The 15423-nt window shown below is 42.5% G+C and overlaps 1 protein-coding gene and 1 long non-coding RNA gene across 2 annotated transcripts; one reads left to right on the top strand and one right to left on the bottom strand.

Annotated features, from left to right (window-relative positions):
• Positions 1-3026: 3026 nt before the first annotated feature.
• LOC308311393 (uncharacterized protein) lies at positions 3027-7537 on the top strand. Its single transcript, XM_080758080.1, has 9 exons — positions 3027-3402; positions 3551-3627; positions 4143-4320; positions 4526-4602; positions 4698-4742; positions 5402-5526; positions 5886-7084; positions 7262-7392; positions 7510-7537. Exons 6-7 carry the CDS (start codon positions 5454-5456, stop codon positions 6839-6841), a joined length of 1029 nt encoding a protein of 342 aa, XP_080614206.1. The 5' UTR covers positions 3027-3402; positions 3551-3627; positions 4143-4320; positions 4526-4602; positions 4698-4742; positions 5402-5453; the 3' UTR covers positions 6842-7084; positions 7262-7392; positions 7510-7537.
• A 3658-nt stretch (positions 7538-11195) lies between these two features.
• LOC308311396 lies at positions 11196-13438 on the bottom strand. The gene is made up of 3 exons (XR_013963650.1): positions 13284-13438; positions 12914-12993; positions 11196-12432 (listed from the first exon to the last, which is right to left on the bottom strand). It is a non-coding gene; the product is annotated as an uncharacterized lncRNA (long non-coding RNA).
• Positions 13439-15423: the final 1985 nt, after the last annotated feature.

The raw sequence follows: 15423 nt of genomic DNA, 5'->3' as shown, positions 1-15423 counted from the left end.
AGCTGACGCTGCCAGATCCAAAAAGCTTGCTACACAAATTTGTTTCACAGCTTATTTGGATCTGGGATCGCGGAAGCAAATTCAATGACGGGGCTGTTCCTTTTTTTCAAGATACTTGGTAGATGATTGGATGTCTATCACCGTGTGGGCGTGCAAACACAACCAATCATATTGACGTGTCTACGTGACGTTTGTTTGGATGCGACTACAGGATGTAAACATGTAGTCCACTGCATTTCACAGAACAACTTGTTGCTAAAAAAGTTATCATGGATGTCGGAGATTTGTGTCGTTTTTGTAACGCCAATCTGCGCATAAAAGGTACTATTACGAATTCAAAGAATATATTTGTTAGTACTAAGCCTGTAAAAAGTGTTAACGAACGCCTGATAGCGTTAGGTTTAACACTGTTTAAAGACCCCGCCGTATCGTCTCGGATGTGTAAGCCATGTATTACATTGCTTCAAAGAATGGAAGTCGTTTATCCCATTTTCCGGCGCTGGCAAAAAGAGGACAAAGACAGAAGACCTGCAGAAACGGCTACCGCTACAGCAGAAACGGCTACAGCAGAACCACGGACGCCACCTGAGGAAACTGGACCGAGGACAGATAAACGTTACAGAGAGCCTACGCCTTCTAAAACACCACGGCGGATTAAAAAACCTCGCACTCCATCTCACACTTACACCCCTACATCGACTGATTCCCCAACAACCCCTTCTCGTAGGCTGTCTAAACCATCAACTGGGATGCCCGTACGGCGAAGCCTATTAGAGGTAAATTCATATTGTGAAACTATTTCTAATTGTGTCTAACCTAATGCTGCCAACTCGCGCTAATCCAGCTGCGCTGCTGCAATTGTATTATGCTCATTCTATAGCAGTTCATTAAAAAAATATAACCATCTTAACATTAATGACTGAACATTGCTTTTCAGGCCGTGACCCCCCAAAATAATCATATTTGAACTAGGGACACCCTAGATAAATATTGTGAAAATAGCTGATCTACAAGCTCATAACGTGTGAGCTTGTAGTTTGGCTATTTTCAATGTTTTGCCTCTTTCTTATATCATTTGACAATTTGGCCAATGTTTGACCAGTTTGTATAGTATAGTTTGTTGAATACTTTTGATGCAGTAATGGTAAAACAAAAATAGATATTAAAAAGGTCTTGAAAGTTCTAAATTGTCACTTGCACTGTCGATTGAAAAAATCAGGTTGAGAACCACTGCTCATCTTTTGATCTGATAAGCACACTTGGCTCAGGGCATGAGCTTTGAAAGGGTCTCAAATAACAGCAGGCTGGGGGGGGGGGGGGGCTGTCCCCCCAATCCTGCCTGTTCTCACTTACTTCACGAATCTCTTCCAAGCAGGCCTGGTAACTCACAGCTTTTAAAATATACTACACTGGTTAATGACTTTTCAAAGGAAATGTGACTAGGCAGGCTGTCATTAGCTAATATTCCCTCTCCATGGACATAATATTTGGCTGATGCTACTATAATGTGACATATTTTATCTTGGTTATCTGGCAGGGTCTAATCTCCCTTTACATCTCACAGCCCATCCTCCCTCCAACTCTACCTACAGAGGGGGGAGGTGTGAAGACAGGCAGATGTTAAATGAGTCACATGGTGTCAGAAACAATACATAGATACATGATACAATACATGAAATAGACCTGTAACACCAAACAGCCATTCTCCCTCCCTAACCGACATTCTAATATACAGTGGGACTTACCACCTACCTCTTGTGTGTATAATTTAAACTAATTGCACACGAATAAATTGCATATTTATTCCAGCATCTTTGCATGCTGCAATATTGTCTTATTTGCACAGTTTATATACTGATACTGGATTTTTATATACTGTTACTGTACTGTATATCTATATCTGTGCATAGTAGCAAATATTTATGTTGGCCTCTGTTCAGCTTTGTTGTCATGGTTTGTATCAGTTTTCTGTCTCAGTGCATTGAGAGTAACAAAAATAATGATTATAATTCCTTTTAAGTGAGCACGTATTAGGCCAATAATCATAAATCAGATCATGATCCATTATCTTTAGAAATGCATAGTCACAGTTATGATTATTTAATAATAACCCCCTTTGTTTTTCTTTCAGGTTACTATCAGGGGTAGAACAACAGTGTGTGACAACTACACAGCAGGGATTGTCGAACACCTCACCTTGGAGAATTGGACAACAGCAGCCAATCTGATTGTCAGACACCAAGAACTGTTTGGAGAACTTAAGAACAATCTCCTACAATTGATAGAGGATGAGAGCAAAAAACTGTGTAGTCCCTCCCAGGGTTGTATGTTGTGGCGGTCATCGGCAGATGATTTGAAGGCATTTTCATTCGCCCAGTTGCTGTCAGATCTCCAGTCTACGTCACCTTTCATATTTTCTATATTTAATCAAATCACCAAACAGTCTCCCCATGTCACCTGTGCTGCTGCTGCAATAGCTCTGAGAGGCAGGGAACCACGCTTGTCAGCCTTTGCATATTATGTGGACAGTGTTCTACTGTATGGAGGGGCAAAGAAGGCAGTTTTTAAAAGGCTCAGCAAACTGGGTATAACCACAACGCACACCAACGCTGTGAAAAAGCTCACCGAATTGGCAAAGACCTGCGGCCAGGAATTTCACCTACTGAAAGTAGCAAGTGACAGAGTGGAGCAAATCAGCTTCACAGACACTGCTGAAGGCGGAGGTGCTATGGCTGCTGAAACAAGCCCACTGAGTGACACAGCGAGTGCAAGGGACCTGGATGAAGCTATCCTCAGCTTTGATCTGTCTGTCTTCTCAGGTTAGAAGGGCTATTATTTTTGTTGATCATTGTTTATTTTGTCGCTGCATAAGTGTTTATCCTTTAATGTTATGAGTCCATTTATGTGTTAACACATTTTTATTCTGTGTGTGTGTGTGTGTGTTATACAGATGAAACCACCCAAAGCACCATGGAGAACACCATCGCTGCGCAGGGAGGTACTGTTCTGGCCGGCAGTGTCTTGCCGCTAGGACGATCACAACCAACACCACCACCCACATATTCCATCATATTTGACAATCTGGATTTCTTCATCCGCCCACACCACCAGTCTACCAGGCAAGCAAACAAATCCATCCACTGGGTTCACCACATGGCTGTAGAAGACAGAGTGCCCATAACCCATCTCAGCAGGGACAAGCCAACTCAGCCAATTATGGACTATGACATTGGGAACTCCCTTCCTGGTCCTGAGATCCAAGCCCATATGCGACGAGAGTTTGTTGTGCTAGGGAGCCGCATTCTGACCCAGTACCTGGATGCTTTCAAGCCATTATCTGCTGTAGTGGCTAGTCACATCCCTCACCAATATTCAGACACAATGTCAAAGGCCTCCACCCACGTAAGTATTAAATTACTTACACTACAACTGTCAGTTGTACCATTGAGTTAACTTTTCATTAAGTTGAGCAAGTAACAACTAGTGTACTGGCATAGGATTTAAACTAAAAACTTTATGCTACTATAATCCATATATTCTTCCTTCATAGCATCCTCTTGGACTTCTGTTCAAAGATGAGAACCAAACTGGGGACTTGGTAGACGTTTTACAGCACATCCAGAATGAGTAAGTATGGCTTGTCTTGGAATTTATGAAACACAATGTTCGTATTCGTGCAGTTTGTCAATACCACGGCATGCAAAAAAAAAAGTCAGTGTTTGTGCATTTCAGCGGCCATTGCTTATCAAAAAGTGACACTTTAACTTGCCAAATTAGTGATTTTCTACCACTAGTCATCTCAATCACATCATGGCATTACCGGATTTACATCACTCATCGCACAATTGCCCAACTTTACATGTCATAGACATTGTAACATCATCATTGATGTCATTACTGACCATAGTCATCAAAGATCGCACAATGTGGGACATTGATATTTGATAATGATATATTGGAAAAAGCCTTTATGTATCTCTACCATTCCAATATCGTTGAGTGCAGGGGCTTGATTACATGCTGCAGGTGCCCCACAGGCCTTATTAAGTTTTGAAATAAGGAAAATATATAATTTACTTACATATGCATCTGAAGGGAAGGGTTTTGATAAATCTAGTAAGTCTACTTGATGTTTCATGTAGGTATGTGCCAAAGGCCCCACATGGACTGGAAAGTGTTTTTGTAGGTGGGGACAGACTGACAGAGGGGAACAGTCGGAACATCCAGTTGTCCTATGCCGAAGGAGAGAGCAGGGAAGACAGACTGGAAGGCCTTGTCTTCAAGTTTGAGGATTGGCATGCAATCCGGAACCTGTTTGAGGTGGGTGAACTCACTCAATGTTTGACCTCAAACAGTTTATTCACAACAGTATGGACTAGCAGCCAATTACTGTACCACTTCCCCTGAAAACAAAGTTTGGACTAACTTGACTTATCTATGCTATCATGCTAATTATCATGACAATAATATTTCCTCCTAAATGAAATTGTTTGCTTACTGTACTACAACATCATTTGGATTTTAGATCTATCATCTGGTCTTTTACAAGGAGGATTCAGCCAGAGATCATGGGACACTGTTTTCAAATATGAACAGGTTGAGGTAAAAAAGAAATGTTCAAAGTGTTCTGTTCTGTTTTTATATATACATATTCTGATTCTAAGAGCCTTGTTAACTATTTTCCAAATCTTTTGCAGAGATGTTCTTTGTGATGAACTCCAGCCACCATGAATTACGGCTTGGTACTTTATCATTACGACTTACTGTGCTCTTTAGCGCCTGGGGAAATCCAGTCCAGCCAGCATGAATTCAGGCTTGGTACTGCTGGGGGGAGGGGAGGGGGGGCTGACTACTAACGACTGACGACTGATGATTTCTGACTTCATGAGCGATGACCCGGTTTGTGTTTGTATTGTCTGTATATATTTATGTGTGTTTGTGTTCATGTGATTTCAACCTTTCAATCGACTATACAGCCCCATACCGACTTCACTGACAACCTTTAACCCATCTTACCCTCCCAGTCCCCCAGATCCACCTAAACTTGCCTTTTCTATACCCCCAAGTCTAACTCCTTTCCCATCCACTGCTGTCTGTCTGTCTCATGTTTTGTCAACTGTTTGTTTGACTAACATTGTCTCCTTATAGTGTACTTTGTAGCCGCTTTGAATTATTGAAAAGTGGTATACAAGTAATTAACTAATTGTTGTTAATTCTGTTAATATTGTCATTGTTTGTTATTATTATGTAATACTTTACTAATATATGTGGGTCCTGTAACTGTTAAGTAACTCCTGCCACCACGATTTTGTCTGGTGATCCCCTAAATGTCGTCATCATCCTCAGCAATTATTATTCTTTGCCTCCTTCCCCTTTTTTTACTTCTCATATTTTTTTGCAGTTGCAGCAATGCAAAAAAAGGTCCTCATGCTGCGTTCAACGCATATAAAGACATGGTGAAAAAGGACACTGCTGCTCTGTTCCTGGCTGCCACAATGGAGCACTTTGGACTGAACAATGTCACAGGTACACAATTGATTGTCACTGATTATGGTCACATAGTAGTTGTCGACATTATTATATATTATTTCAAAACATTTCAATTATGAATGTGAAAATGTTTGACAAGGATATCTATTCTTTTGTCAGACACATTTCAGATAAAACTCCTATTCGCCAGACACTCTGTAGTAGATTTTATAATTTTTGTGTTTGAAATCTATCGTCAACTTTCCCATTTCACCAGCACTTGGCTGATGCAAATTTCCTGGGCATCTCAATTTCTTTTTTGAATTGTAGTTTAAATGTCATGGCTCTTTTTACTTTTCTATTGCTTCCACAACTACGTTATAGTAATTCTTGTTCATTTAAATATGTCTCAACAGATGTGCCAGAGGACTTCATCCCCAAGGACATCAGGTCTGGCTCACCAGATGTGAAAAGGAGCTGGTTGCATAAAGCCGTGACCCAAATTGTGGACCGGTTTGTCATGTTTAATGACATCTCAGACACTGTGACCGGTATCCGACAATGTGCCAGTGATCGTCCTCTACTGGGGAAGGAGCTCCAATGCCGCATGCCAAGTTGTCCCAAAACCTACAAGTACAGCAAGGCCAGGGAGAACCACGAGCATAAAATTCACGGCTTAACTGTGCCTACAATGAGTGTGCCAGAGCCAGTCATGCCTAGTTCCGTGGACCACAAACGACAGCACACAGAAGCAAGACTCAGCTTTGGCTTCATGCTGTCCAACATGCAGGATGCAGTGAAGGAGGGAGATGGAGAGAGGTTACTGAGGATGTACTCTGTAGCATTGCTATTCTACAAGGCCTATGGTCATACCCAATACTCCTACAGTACACTCCTGCTGACCGTGCAGGTCAACGCCACTCTCTCCCCTCGCCTAGCACACAGTCTGACCTGGAACAGGTTCTGGAATGGGAGCGGAGGGAAGGGCAAGAATATTTCTCTTGATTTGCATCTGGAACACCTTAACAATTTCTTGAAATCGTTCCTTAAGCGCACAGGCCCAAACATGACTGAGAAAGCAGCAGACAGGATCAGCAAGTCCATTGGGGTTCTGAAGGACATGATGGACATCACAGACACTGAGCTGGACGTATCGAAGTCCAGCGGCATCCATCATGCCCGTGACCAGACTGACGACATTCTAGCACTTGTTGAGGTTCTCAGAGAGGCCGAGCTGTTCAAAAACCAACCAGGCAGACAGTTCACAGCCTTCCCCAAGTTCAACAGAAACCTGCTTGCAAAACTGAAGCACAGCGAGGTGTGCAGTTGGATGAGGTCAAAGCTGAAGGAGTGGAAGGGTGTCCCTATTTGAACAATGACAGCATAGACTCAGAGACTTACTTCCGACTACATAAGTGTGGGACACAGACAACACCGCGAACTGAGAATTATTTTTCTCTCCCTCCCGCTCCACCTTTTCAAAACCAACTTTATACCATGGACTGTGACATTGGGAACTCCCTTCCTGGTCCTGAGATCCAAGCCCATATCTGCTGTAGTGGCTAGTCACATCCCTCACCAATTTTCAGACACAATGTCAAAGGCCTCCACCCATGTAAGTATTAAATGACTTACACTACAACTGTCAGTTTTCCAACGTGAACAAGTTGTGGTAAAAAAATAAGAAAAGTGTTCTGTTTTATATATACTGTACATATTCTGAATCAAAGAGCCTTGTTAACTATTTTCCAAATGTTTTGCTCCACCTTTTCAAAACCCACACACTTCACAGGTCCGTCGCTGCACCTCGATGACGTCACCCCCTGGTCCAGAGAGCCTGCCCAAGAACACACAAGAGCCAACTCTCCAACATCCCGAAAACAACGTTTCCCCTCTTGCACGCATAGATAGAATAGAATACTGGTATAGTCCCCACTCCTTTTGGGGTCTTATTTTTGTCACATTATTATATATATGTATGTGTATATATATATATATGCACAAAGGTGAAATTCATCCTCTTCTTTTTACACATCCTAGAAGAGTCTTGCTCAAGGAAACGCACATCGGAGGAATCCTACGCAGTAGCGACGTCCATCATGGTTCCCCCAAGAATATCTGCTCCAATCCAGCACAACTCTGCATATTCACAGCAGTAACGGCTCTACAGCTGGGTCAACCAAGGGCTCTGGCTTCCCAGGCGGGCTCAGTAACCACTCAGCTATGGGGTATGCAATTCATATTTCAACACTATTCATACTGCCCCGTGTGTTGCCTTGTTTTCACTATGCCGTCTGAACAATATTTTCATCAAAGGTTCAGTTTTAATGTCACCATCCATGTAATCATAACAGTAAAACATGTTTACACTTTATTCACTAATCCCGTATCAACCTCAGTGGATACACATACCCTCAGCTAATAACAGCTTCAGCTTGAATGAAGCCTTTGTCTTCCATTGACAAACATGACCATTTTTTTATGACCCCCCCCATTTCTCTCCCTCTGCAGCCGCAGTAGATGCCACAGCCAGTCATCATTACATGGCTTCCACCCCTACCCAGCAACGACAGGGCCTTCCACAGCAACAACAAGTCTGCACTGTCGCAACGCATTTTTAAGTATGCAAAAACGGCAAAAATAATCTCAGGGTTTTTTGTGTTAAATCCAGTAATGTTATTGAGAAAAATGTTGCTTTTTAAAAGCCATGCAACCCATTTAGACCGGGAAATAATCTGTAATTTTTAGATTTATTTGGCTATTCAAAAATAGCAGATCTACAAGCTCATAGCACGGCAGCGAGTGCCACGCTATAAACTTGTATATCTGCTATTTTTGAATAGCCAAAGTATAAAATATCGATTATAAAGTGGTTACACGGTTCCCGGTTTGAATGGGTTAAGCTATAGCTATGGTGAGTTTGAACTTAGTGAGACTGCAACTGGCTCCTAGCACCACAGGAAGTCATTCCTGCCTGTGTTCACCAAACTCTCCTTTCAGCGTTAAAGCGTTTTACTGAGTCTGAGTCAGTCAATAATATAGCCTTGTAGTAGGGATGTCCCGATCGATCGGCCTCCCGATCGATCGGGCCCGATCACGTCATTTTCAAAAGATCGGGATCGGGAAAAAAATATCGGGAAAAAATTATTTATTAAATATAATATTTTTTTATTTTTATTAAATATTTTCTTAATTGTATTTAACGTTACAGAAGAAACGTGACCATCTATAAGTCTTAAAGTCATCCTCCCGAGTCTTTAGTTTTGTTTTTTAATACAGATTGGTTCATAATTAATAACAACAAAACATCCTCCTCTCGAAGCAGCCTCTTGCTGCTGCTCCTAGGAAAACTTAGCGCACGACAGTGACGTTGGCCCTAAACAGCAGATCTGCAAGCTCACAAAGAGTTGCTTTCGCAACGCGCTGTGATCTTGTAGATTTGCTATTGGGCGACGAATGGCGACGTTCGTGTAACTTGCGTGGCTAGTAGGCTAATAGCAGAAAGCTAACGACAACAAGCGGCAGCGGCTGCACTGAAACAACCGACGCTTAAAGCGACTTTTAAAAAGAAGGAACCACAGAGAGAGAGAGAGAGAGAGAGAGATGATGAGGAGAATCCAGCCCTCGCAAAGACCACTCGGTGGAATAATTATTGATCGTCATACACAGAGACACACACAGCGGAGTAACCTCGAATCAACAGGCTTCTAAGCACCGTCTTGTTCAGATCTGCTTCTGCATCTGCACTCGCTGTTTGAGTGCTAAAAAGGGAGAGAGAGAGCAAAAACAACTCGTTGTTGTTGCTCTGTCCACCCGGAGCAGGAGAAGAACATTCCGTCTGAAAAGTCCCAACAAAATACTCTATGTCCAATCCATGACTGTAGATAGAAACCCTTCTTCTAATAATATAAGCATAATATCTCATGCAGAGATCTTTATTGTAAACTTTTGTAAATGTTTCTGTGCGGAATCCCTCCTCTCCCCAGGGAGCTCTCCTCTCCTCCCTGCATGTGCTGCGTCTGCACCACGTGTGAGCGCATAGGTGCATTAATTTCCCCTTGAACATAATGATGAGGCACATTAAAATAGCAATATAAGGTTTTTTTTCCCCCTTTAAAAAATGAAAAGGCAGAAATGTCTAATAAAATAATATATGCTAAAAAAAGAATAAAAGATAATGCTATAAATAAACTTTTTGAGTGGTGCAAGCCAGTCCCTTGGACTTATGTGTGTGGGTGCCTGCCTGGCTGGCTGGGTATGAGCATGAAAACAGCATGGTTGTTTTTCACCACCTGTGTGCAACCTAACACACGCACACAAACACATGCCCATATTAACTGTATATGATGATTTCGTGTGTGCCAGTACAGTACAGTAGAGGGTACAGTAGAGGGACCGGCACACAGTAACTCTGTCATTTCTCAACCGTTTCGGACACGGGGCGGCAGTTCGGAACCGTTTTAGTCCCTTTTTTTTTCTTACTGCATTGCCAAAATGTATCTGATTGGGAAGAATTATCGGAAATGATCGGAATTGTATCGGGAGCAAAAAAAAGTGATCGGATCGGGAAATATCGGGATCGGCAGATACTCAAACTCAAATGATCGGGATCGGATCGGGAGCAAAAAAACGTGATCGGGACAACTCTACCTTGTAGTCTTTAAACATGCCCACGATACACTTTAGATAACGTATATCTGATTGTGCTATAAAAGTCTGCAATAACTGCTGCCAAGTAGCCAAAAATTGTGCAATAATTCACTGTTTATATTCATCAATGACTGCCGAGTGTGACCGTGGATCAGGCCTCTTCATGGAGCCCACCAGAAGTGTGACCTGGACCCGATGTGGACCAGACCACTCCACGGATCCCACCTGCCTATTTCTCTGTCTTTTTTTCTCTCTGTCTATCTCTCTCTCTCTCTACCCCCCCCCCTCCGACACGGTCAAGGCAGATGGCCGCCCACCCTAGAGTCGGGTTCTGCCTGACGTTTCTTCCTAAAGTGGAGTTTTTCGTTACCATTGTCGCAATATTGCTTGCTCTGGGTGGATCTTTGTTGGTTGTAAAGTGTCTTGAGACAACTTGTGATTTGACACTATAATAAAATTGAATTGAATTGACCAAGGGCATCTTATTTTTCTCATTTGTCACCACACATTGCAGGATGTAAGAAAATATGTATCTCGAATTTGCACTTAACAAAGGGTACTTGAAAAGGATATGAGAATGCATAGTTGGGACCTTATTGAATATAGGCTACGCACGTATTGTTTTTATGATCCTGTTATATATATTGTTGTGATTTTCCCCTACCTAAGTATGCTCAACTATAGCATTTACTGTTTTTATAAATACATTTTTCATTTGCCTCACTTGTTCATGTTTACTTTGTAAAACTACATAACATGTTTCTAAAGTATCAAAGCTGGATCCCATGTGTTAAATTGCAAATTGATCAATGCCTCTAGCCGAATGATTTGAAACAATCAATTTGAGAGTCATCATGCATAGTGAAAAGGGTGACATACAGTACCAGGACAGATGTACATTTTTACTTATTTTGTGATAAACGGTTCTTAATCAAAGTGAAATTTGCATACCTGGAAAATAAACACCAGATTTTTTGAAGTGACAAACTTTTAATAACTTTTATGTTCAAATTACATACAAAACCATTTTAATCATGAGCATTCAGTCAACTGAATATTCCACAGCTCGAGTTGACAACCAATCTGAATCTTATAATAGCCTTTAATGGCCAACTGCTTATTCGTCAGACGATTCTGAGCTGCTGTGCTGTGTTCCCATCTCAAAGTCGTCCTCATCTTCATCAAAATAGCCTGTATAATTGATGTCTGGCTCAGTGAAGCTATCCTCTTGATAAGGCTCTACATCGTCAATGTCACCAAAGACTTCATTGATGATTAGCAGAATTTCTCTTGCATGTTTTTTTCTGAATACAGGAAGGTTTCTAAGAATGTAGGACAAGTCAAATATGTGTGTGCCGTGTTCTACTACTGCATCTATGAGCTCAGCACTGAAACCAGTACATGCTGACTTGCTAGTGTAGACATGTGCTGTGTCTTTTTCTAAACAAACCATATACTCCTCTAACATTTCCCGGATAAGAGATTTGTCCTCTTGTGTTACCACTCGACATTTCCCTTGCATGGCAACATCTTGTTCTATTACCTCATGTTTGGGGATAGGCTCGTAACACTCTTCACCTGCACATGAACATACAGAGTGGCAATAGCTGCAGCAGACATGCCCTGGCTCTACACTTGTTGGCTGGTTTTCAAAATGACTGTACAGTGCTTTTCTAAAGCAGCTCTTAGTGCCAGTGTGTATCAGTTCTTTCACTTCTGGACCAGCCCTTTCAGGTTTTTTGATAGCATACAAAATTGCATGTGACTGCAACCCATTTCTGCCAGCCCTTCCAACTTTTTGAACAATGTCTTCAACATCCTCTGGCAAACCATACATTAGAACATGAGAAACATTAGGGAAATTCAAGCCCATCCCAAGAGCTGTTGTTGCAACAACCACTCTGCAGCTCCCCTCTCCACTAAAGGAGGCCAAAACTCTGTCTTTGTACTTTGACAGTGTATTGCTGTGGAAGATTCCTATAAGGTGGTTCTCAGCCTTCTGATCCTGGTCTTTGTTAACCCAAGCATCTTCTCCCAATTCTGCTTTAAGATAGGTGAACACTCTCCCAAGTGACTTCAGTGCTCTGCAATAGATTATAATGGGAGACATTGATAGACCCTTATCTTTGACCTCCTTTACCACCCAGTCCATACAGTTCAAGTTATCGGCAGGAACCCGAATCAGTCCCAGTCTGATGTTTCTCCTGTTTGGGCTAACAGTCACGAGAGTTGCCTCCTCCATATCCAGCATCCTGGTCACACGGCCTCTGTTCTTGTTATCAGCCGATGCTGTCAACGCTAACACAGGTAAACCTGAAAGACAAGTGCACATGTATCAGCAAACAAGAATTAATGAAGAACTGTATGCTACACTTTCTATAGCGTTGTAAAGGGGAAATAATTAGGTTATTTATGTTATCGGTAGCTTCAGCTAAAGACTGACGTTTCCATATATCATAATGTATTTTCTTTAAATGACAAATAACTATACTTGGACAGCACCAACTTCTATGATCTGCTCCTGTAGTGTATACACCCCTCCCCCTAATCAGGCTATAGAGGGGGTTTATCCTCCCCAAGTTGCCAGCACAACACAGCCCTCCCCCTAACCTTAAAAAAAGGGGGATTAACCTAACCAGGTTGCCAGCCCAATGCACACACAAAAGAAACAGCCCCCCCAACATTCCCCCCTCAGTTAGCAGCACAATGCAGCCCCCCTTCCAAACACAATCAATGCCCCTTTTCTGGATTGATATTAATTAATCATGTAGCATTACTGTGTTTCAAAACTCACCTTCTTTGACTAGGGATCTTAGTTCATTCAGCCTGGAAAAGGCTTCTCTGAAGGCTGGCTTCCCGTTTGCTCCCAGCCCCCTGGTTGAAAGAAAAAGACATCCTAAATTGAGTCTAGGTAGCAGCAATAGTAACGTGCATAGTTGCATTACAGCAATACAGTAACAGTAAGATCTGTTTAACATTTGGTCTGTTTGTGTGTGTTAGCTTATTGTTTACAATATAATATTTGACATAAATGTTACAACACTTCGTCTTGGAACTACTGTAGCCGTATTTAGAAACACGCTGCTCTGTTACTGTTTTGTTTTACAGTTTAATGTGTAGTGTAACAATTACACTATACAGCCATTTAACGGTGTTTAGCTTACCATTTGTATGCGACGTGAACTTCATCGACGACAATGCCAAGTAGGTTTTCACGATACACTTGTGATGAAAGCATATCACGCCATTTATCGCTAAGTAACCAAGATTCCGGGCTGCCAAAGACCAGCTGACATCGGCCGTCGAGGATGTCGGCGTGTGCTGCATTATCTACGAGTTGCGCAGCATAGAGTCCAAGATTCGTAGCCTCTTTGATTTGATCTACTACGAGGGCAGTCAAAGGAGAAACGACGATCAATATAGGCTTCGGCGTCCCCAGTTCTTTCACTACCAGTGGAGCTAGTTGGTAAATTAAACTCTTGCCGAAGCCAGTCGGGAGGAGCGCAAAAACATCTTTTCCACGCAAAAAAGCCTTCAGTGCCATACTTTGCTCTTCTTTCAACGAAGAAATATTGTCCAGTTGAGAAATAACTGATGTTATTGCAGCTTCTATCGTCATATCGCTCATGGTAGCGGCCATGTTGACTAGTGAATAAGTGAAACAACTACAACAACACAGCAGCTTCTATATACCGTCACATCCGCTTTTGCACATATCCCGCCTTTAGCTCACGCTGATTGGTTCGGTACGAAGCTGATCTGTCTCAGGCTCAACTCTGTCGGAAGTCCCAGATGAGTGTTGTGTTGGGGAATATGTTTCCTCAATACCGCCCTCATCTGGCAGCGTCAGGTTAGGGGGGGGGAGCAGAGAGGGGGACAGTTAACAACTAGGTCAGTCACACACACACACACAACCTGTTATCTTTCCATCTCTCCCTCTTATCTCTAGAATCAAACACAGCAAAACAAAACAAATTAAAACAAAAAACCAAGGCATGTTTATACACACATAAAAGTAATCATGGTTCTATACCAAAACAAATCATTTAACTGAACTACAAAAAAGATCTCATTTATTTTCAATACTAAAAACGTCCCCTTCTTAGTGGGCCTGTTTGTGGATTATCAAAAATCCTCGACCCTGCAGTAAGGTCTCACACTGGCTCCGCCCCGGCCCCTCACACGTCCCACCCTGAATCCTGCTTCAACTCTGTCACCTTCGACCCTTCTCCCCTGTTGCACCACTGGACCCCTCTGGTCGGGTCTCATATCCCTGTCCCTTGCTCCGACTCCTCCACTGTAACCCTCCACAGATGGAGGAGAAGATTTACGGGCCCTGCCATCCTGGCCAGAACGTGTCTCCTGCACATGAAAGGTGGGAGATAACTCGCCAGCCCTGGTGTACTTATTGTAAGCCCCGCGACCCCACTGTTGTTGTGTGCTTTTATCATTCTGGGGTCGCCCAGTATACAACCTGGGAAAGCTCTCTTCATAACCGGAAGGCTGTGCCACTAGCTGGCGCCGTGACCCTTTCCTCAACTGTGAGCTGTCCTGAAAACTCACCCGCCCCTGCTCTGTGACCAGCGCTTGATTTTCGCGCCTTCCTTCATCCCTGGCGTCTTGCCGCCCGCCCCTTTTGACCTGACCCCAAGCAACTTCATCGAGGCCTACTGCTGGCCTGTTAACAAAAAGATACTAAATAGTGGTGGTCTGTGGTCATGTTGATAGTGTCAGATTATGCGATTCCACGACTTTAGTATCTACCACTTGTCATTGTCATCCTGGAATAGAATGAATGATCATTCGATTGTATGTTATATTATGTGTCAACTCAAATGGGGGAAATGTGGATTTATTACTATTACAACTAACTACTTCTTCCCTGTATGATTCCTCCTCATTATCCTCAGATGTGCATTTTGACCCAAGCATTTGCCACTAACAGGAACTAAAGGATTTTTCCCCTGTATGAGTCTTCATGTGTGATTTTAGAGGTTCACTCCGAGCAAAGCCTTTACCACAAACAGTACAAGTGAAGGGCTTTTCCCCTGTATGAGTCCTCATGTGTGTTTTTAGATAACCACTCTGAGCAAAGCCTTTACCACACACGTTACAAGTAAAGGGCTTCTCTCCTGTATGAGTCCTCATGTGTGTTTTAAGTTCACCACGTTGTGTACAGCCTTTACCACACACGTTACAAGTAAAGGGCTTTTCCCCTGTATGAGTCCTCGTGTGTGATTTTAGAGCAACACTCTGAGCAAATCCTTTACCACAAACTGTACAAGTAAAGGGTTTTTCCCCTGT

This window comes from Protomyctophum bolini, assembly GCF_963924005.1.
Source record: "Protomyctophum bolini genome assembly, chromosome: 24".
NCBI classification, from domain to species: Eukaryota; Metazoa; Chordata; class Actinopteri; order Myctophiformes; family Myctophidae; genus Protomyctophum; species Protomyctophum bolini.
Note: the sequence above shows the minus strand (reverse complement) of the source record. Positions and strands in the feature narration are given on the sequence as shown.

Coding starts and splice junctions, on each gene's coding strand:
- LOC308311393 (XM_080758080.1), top strand. CDS start 5,454: ATGGTGAAAAAGGACACTGCTGCTCTGTTCCTGGCTGCCACAATGGAG. Junction 5,527..5,885: donor TGGACTGAACAATGTCACAG/GTACACAATTGA, acceptor ATGTCTCAACAG/ATGTGCCAGAGGACTTCATC.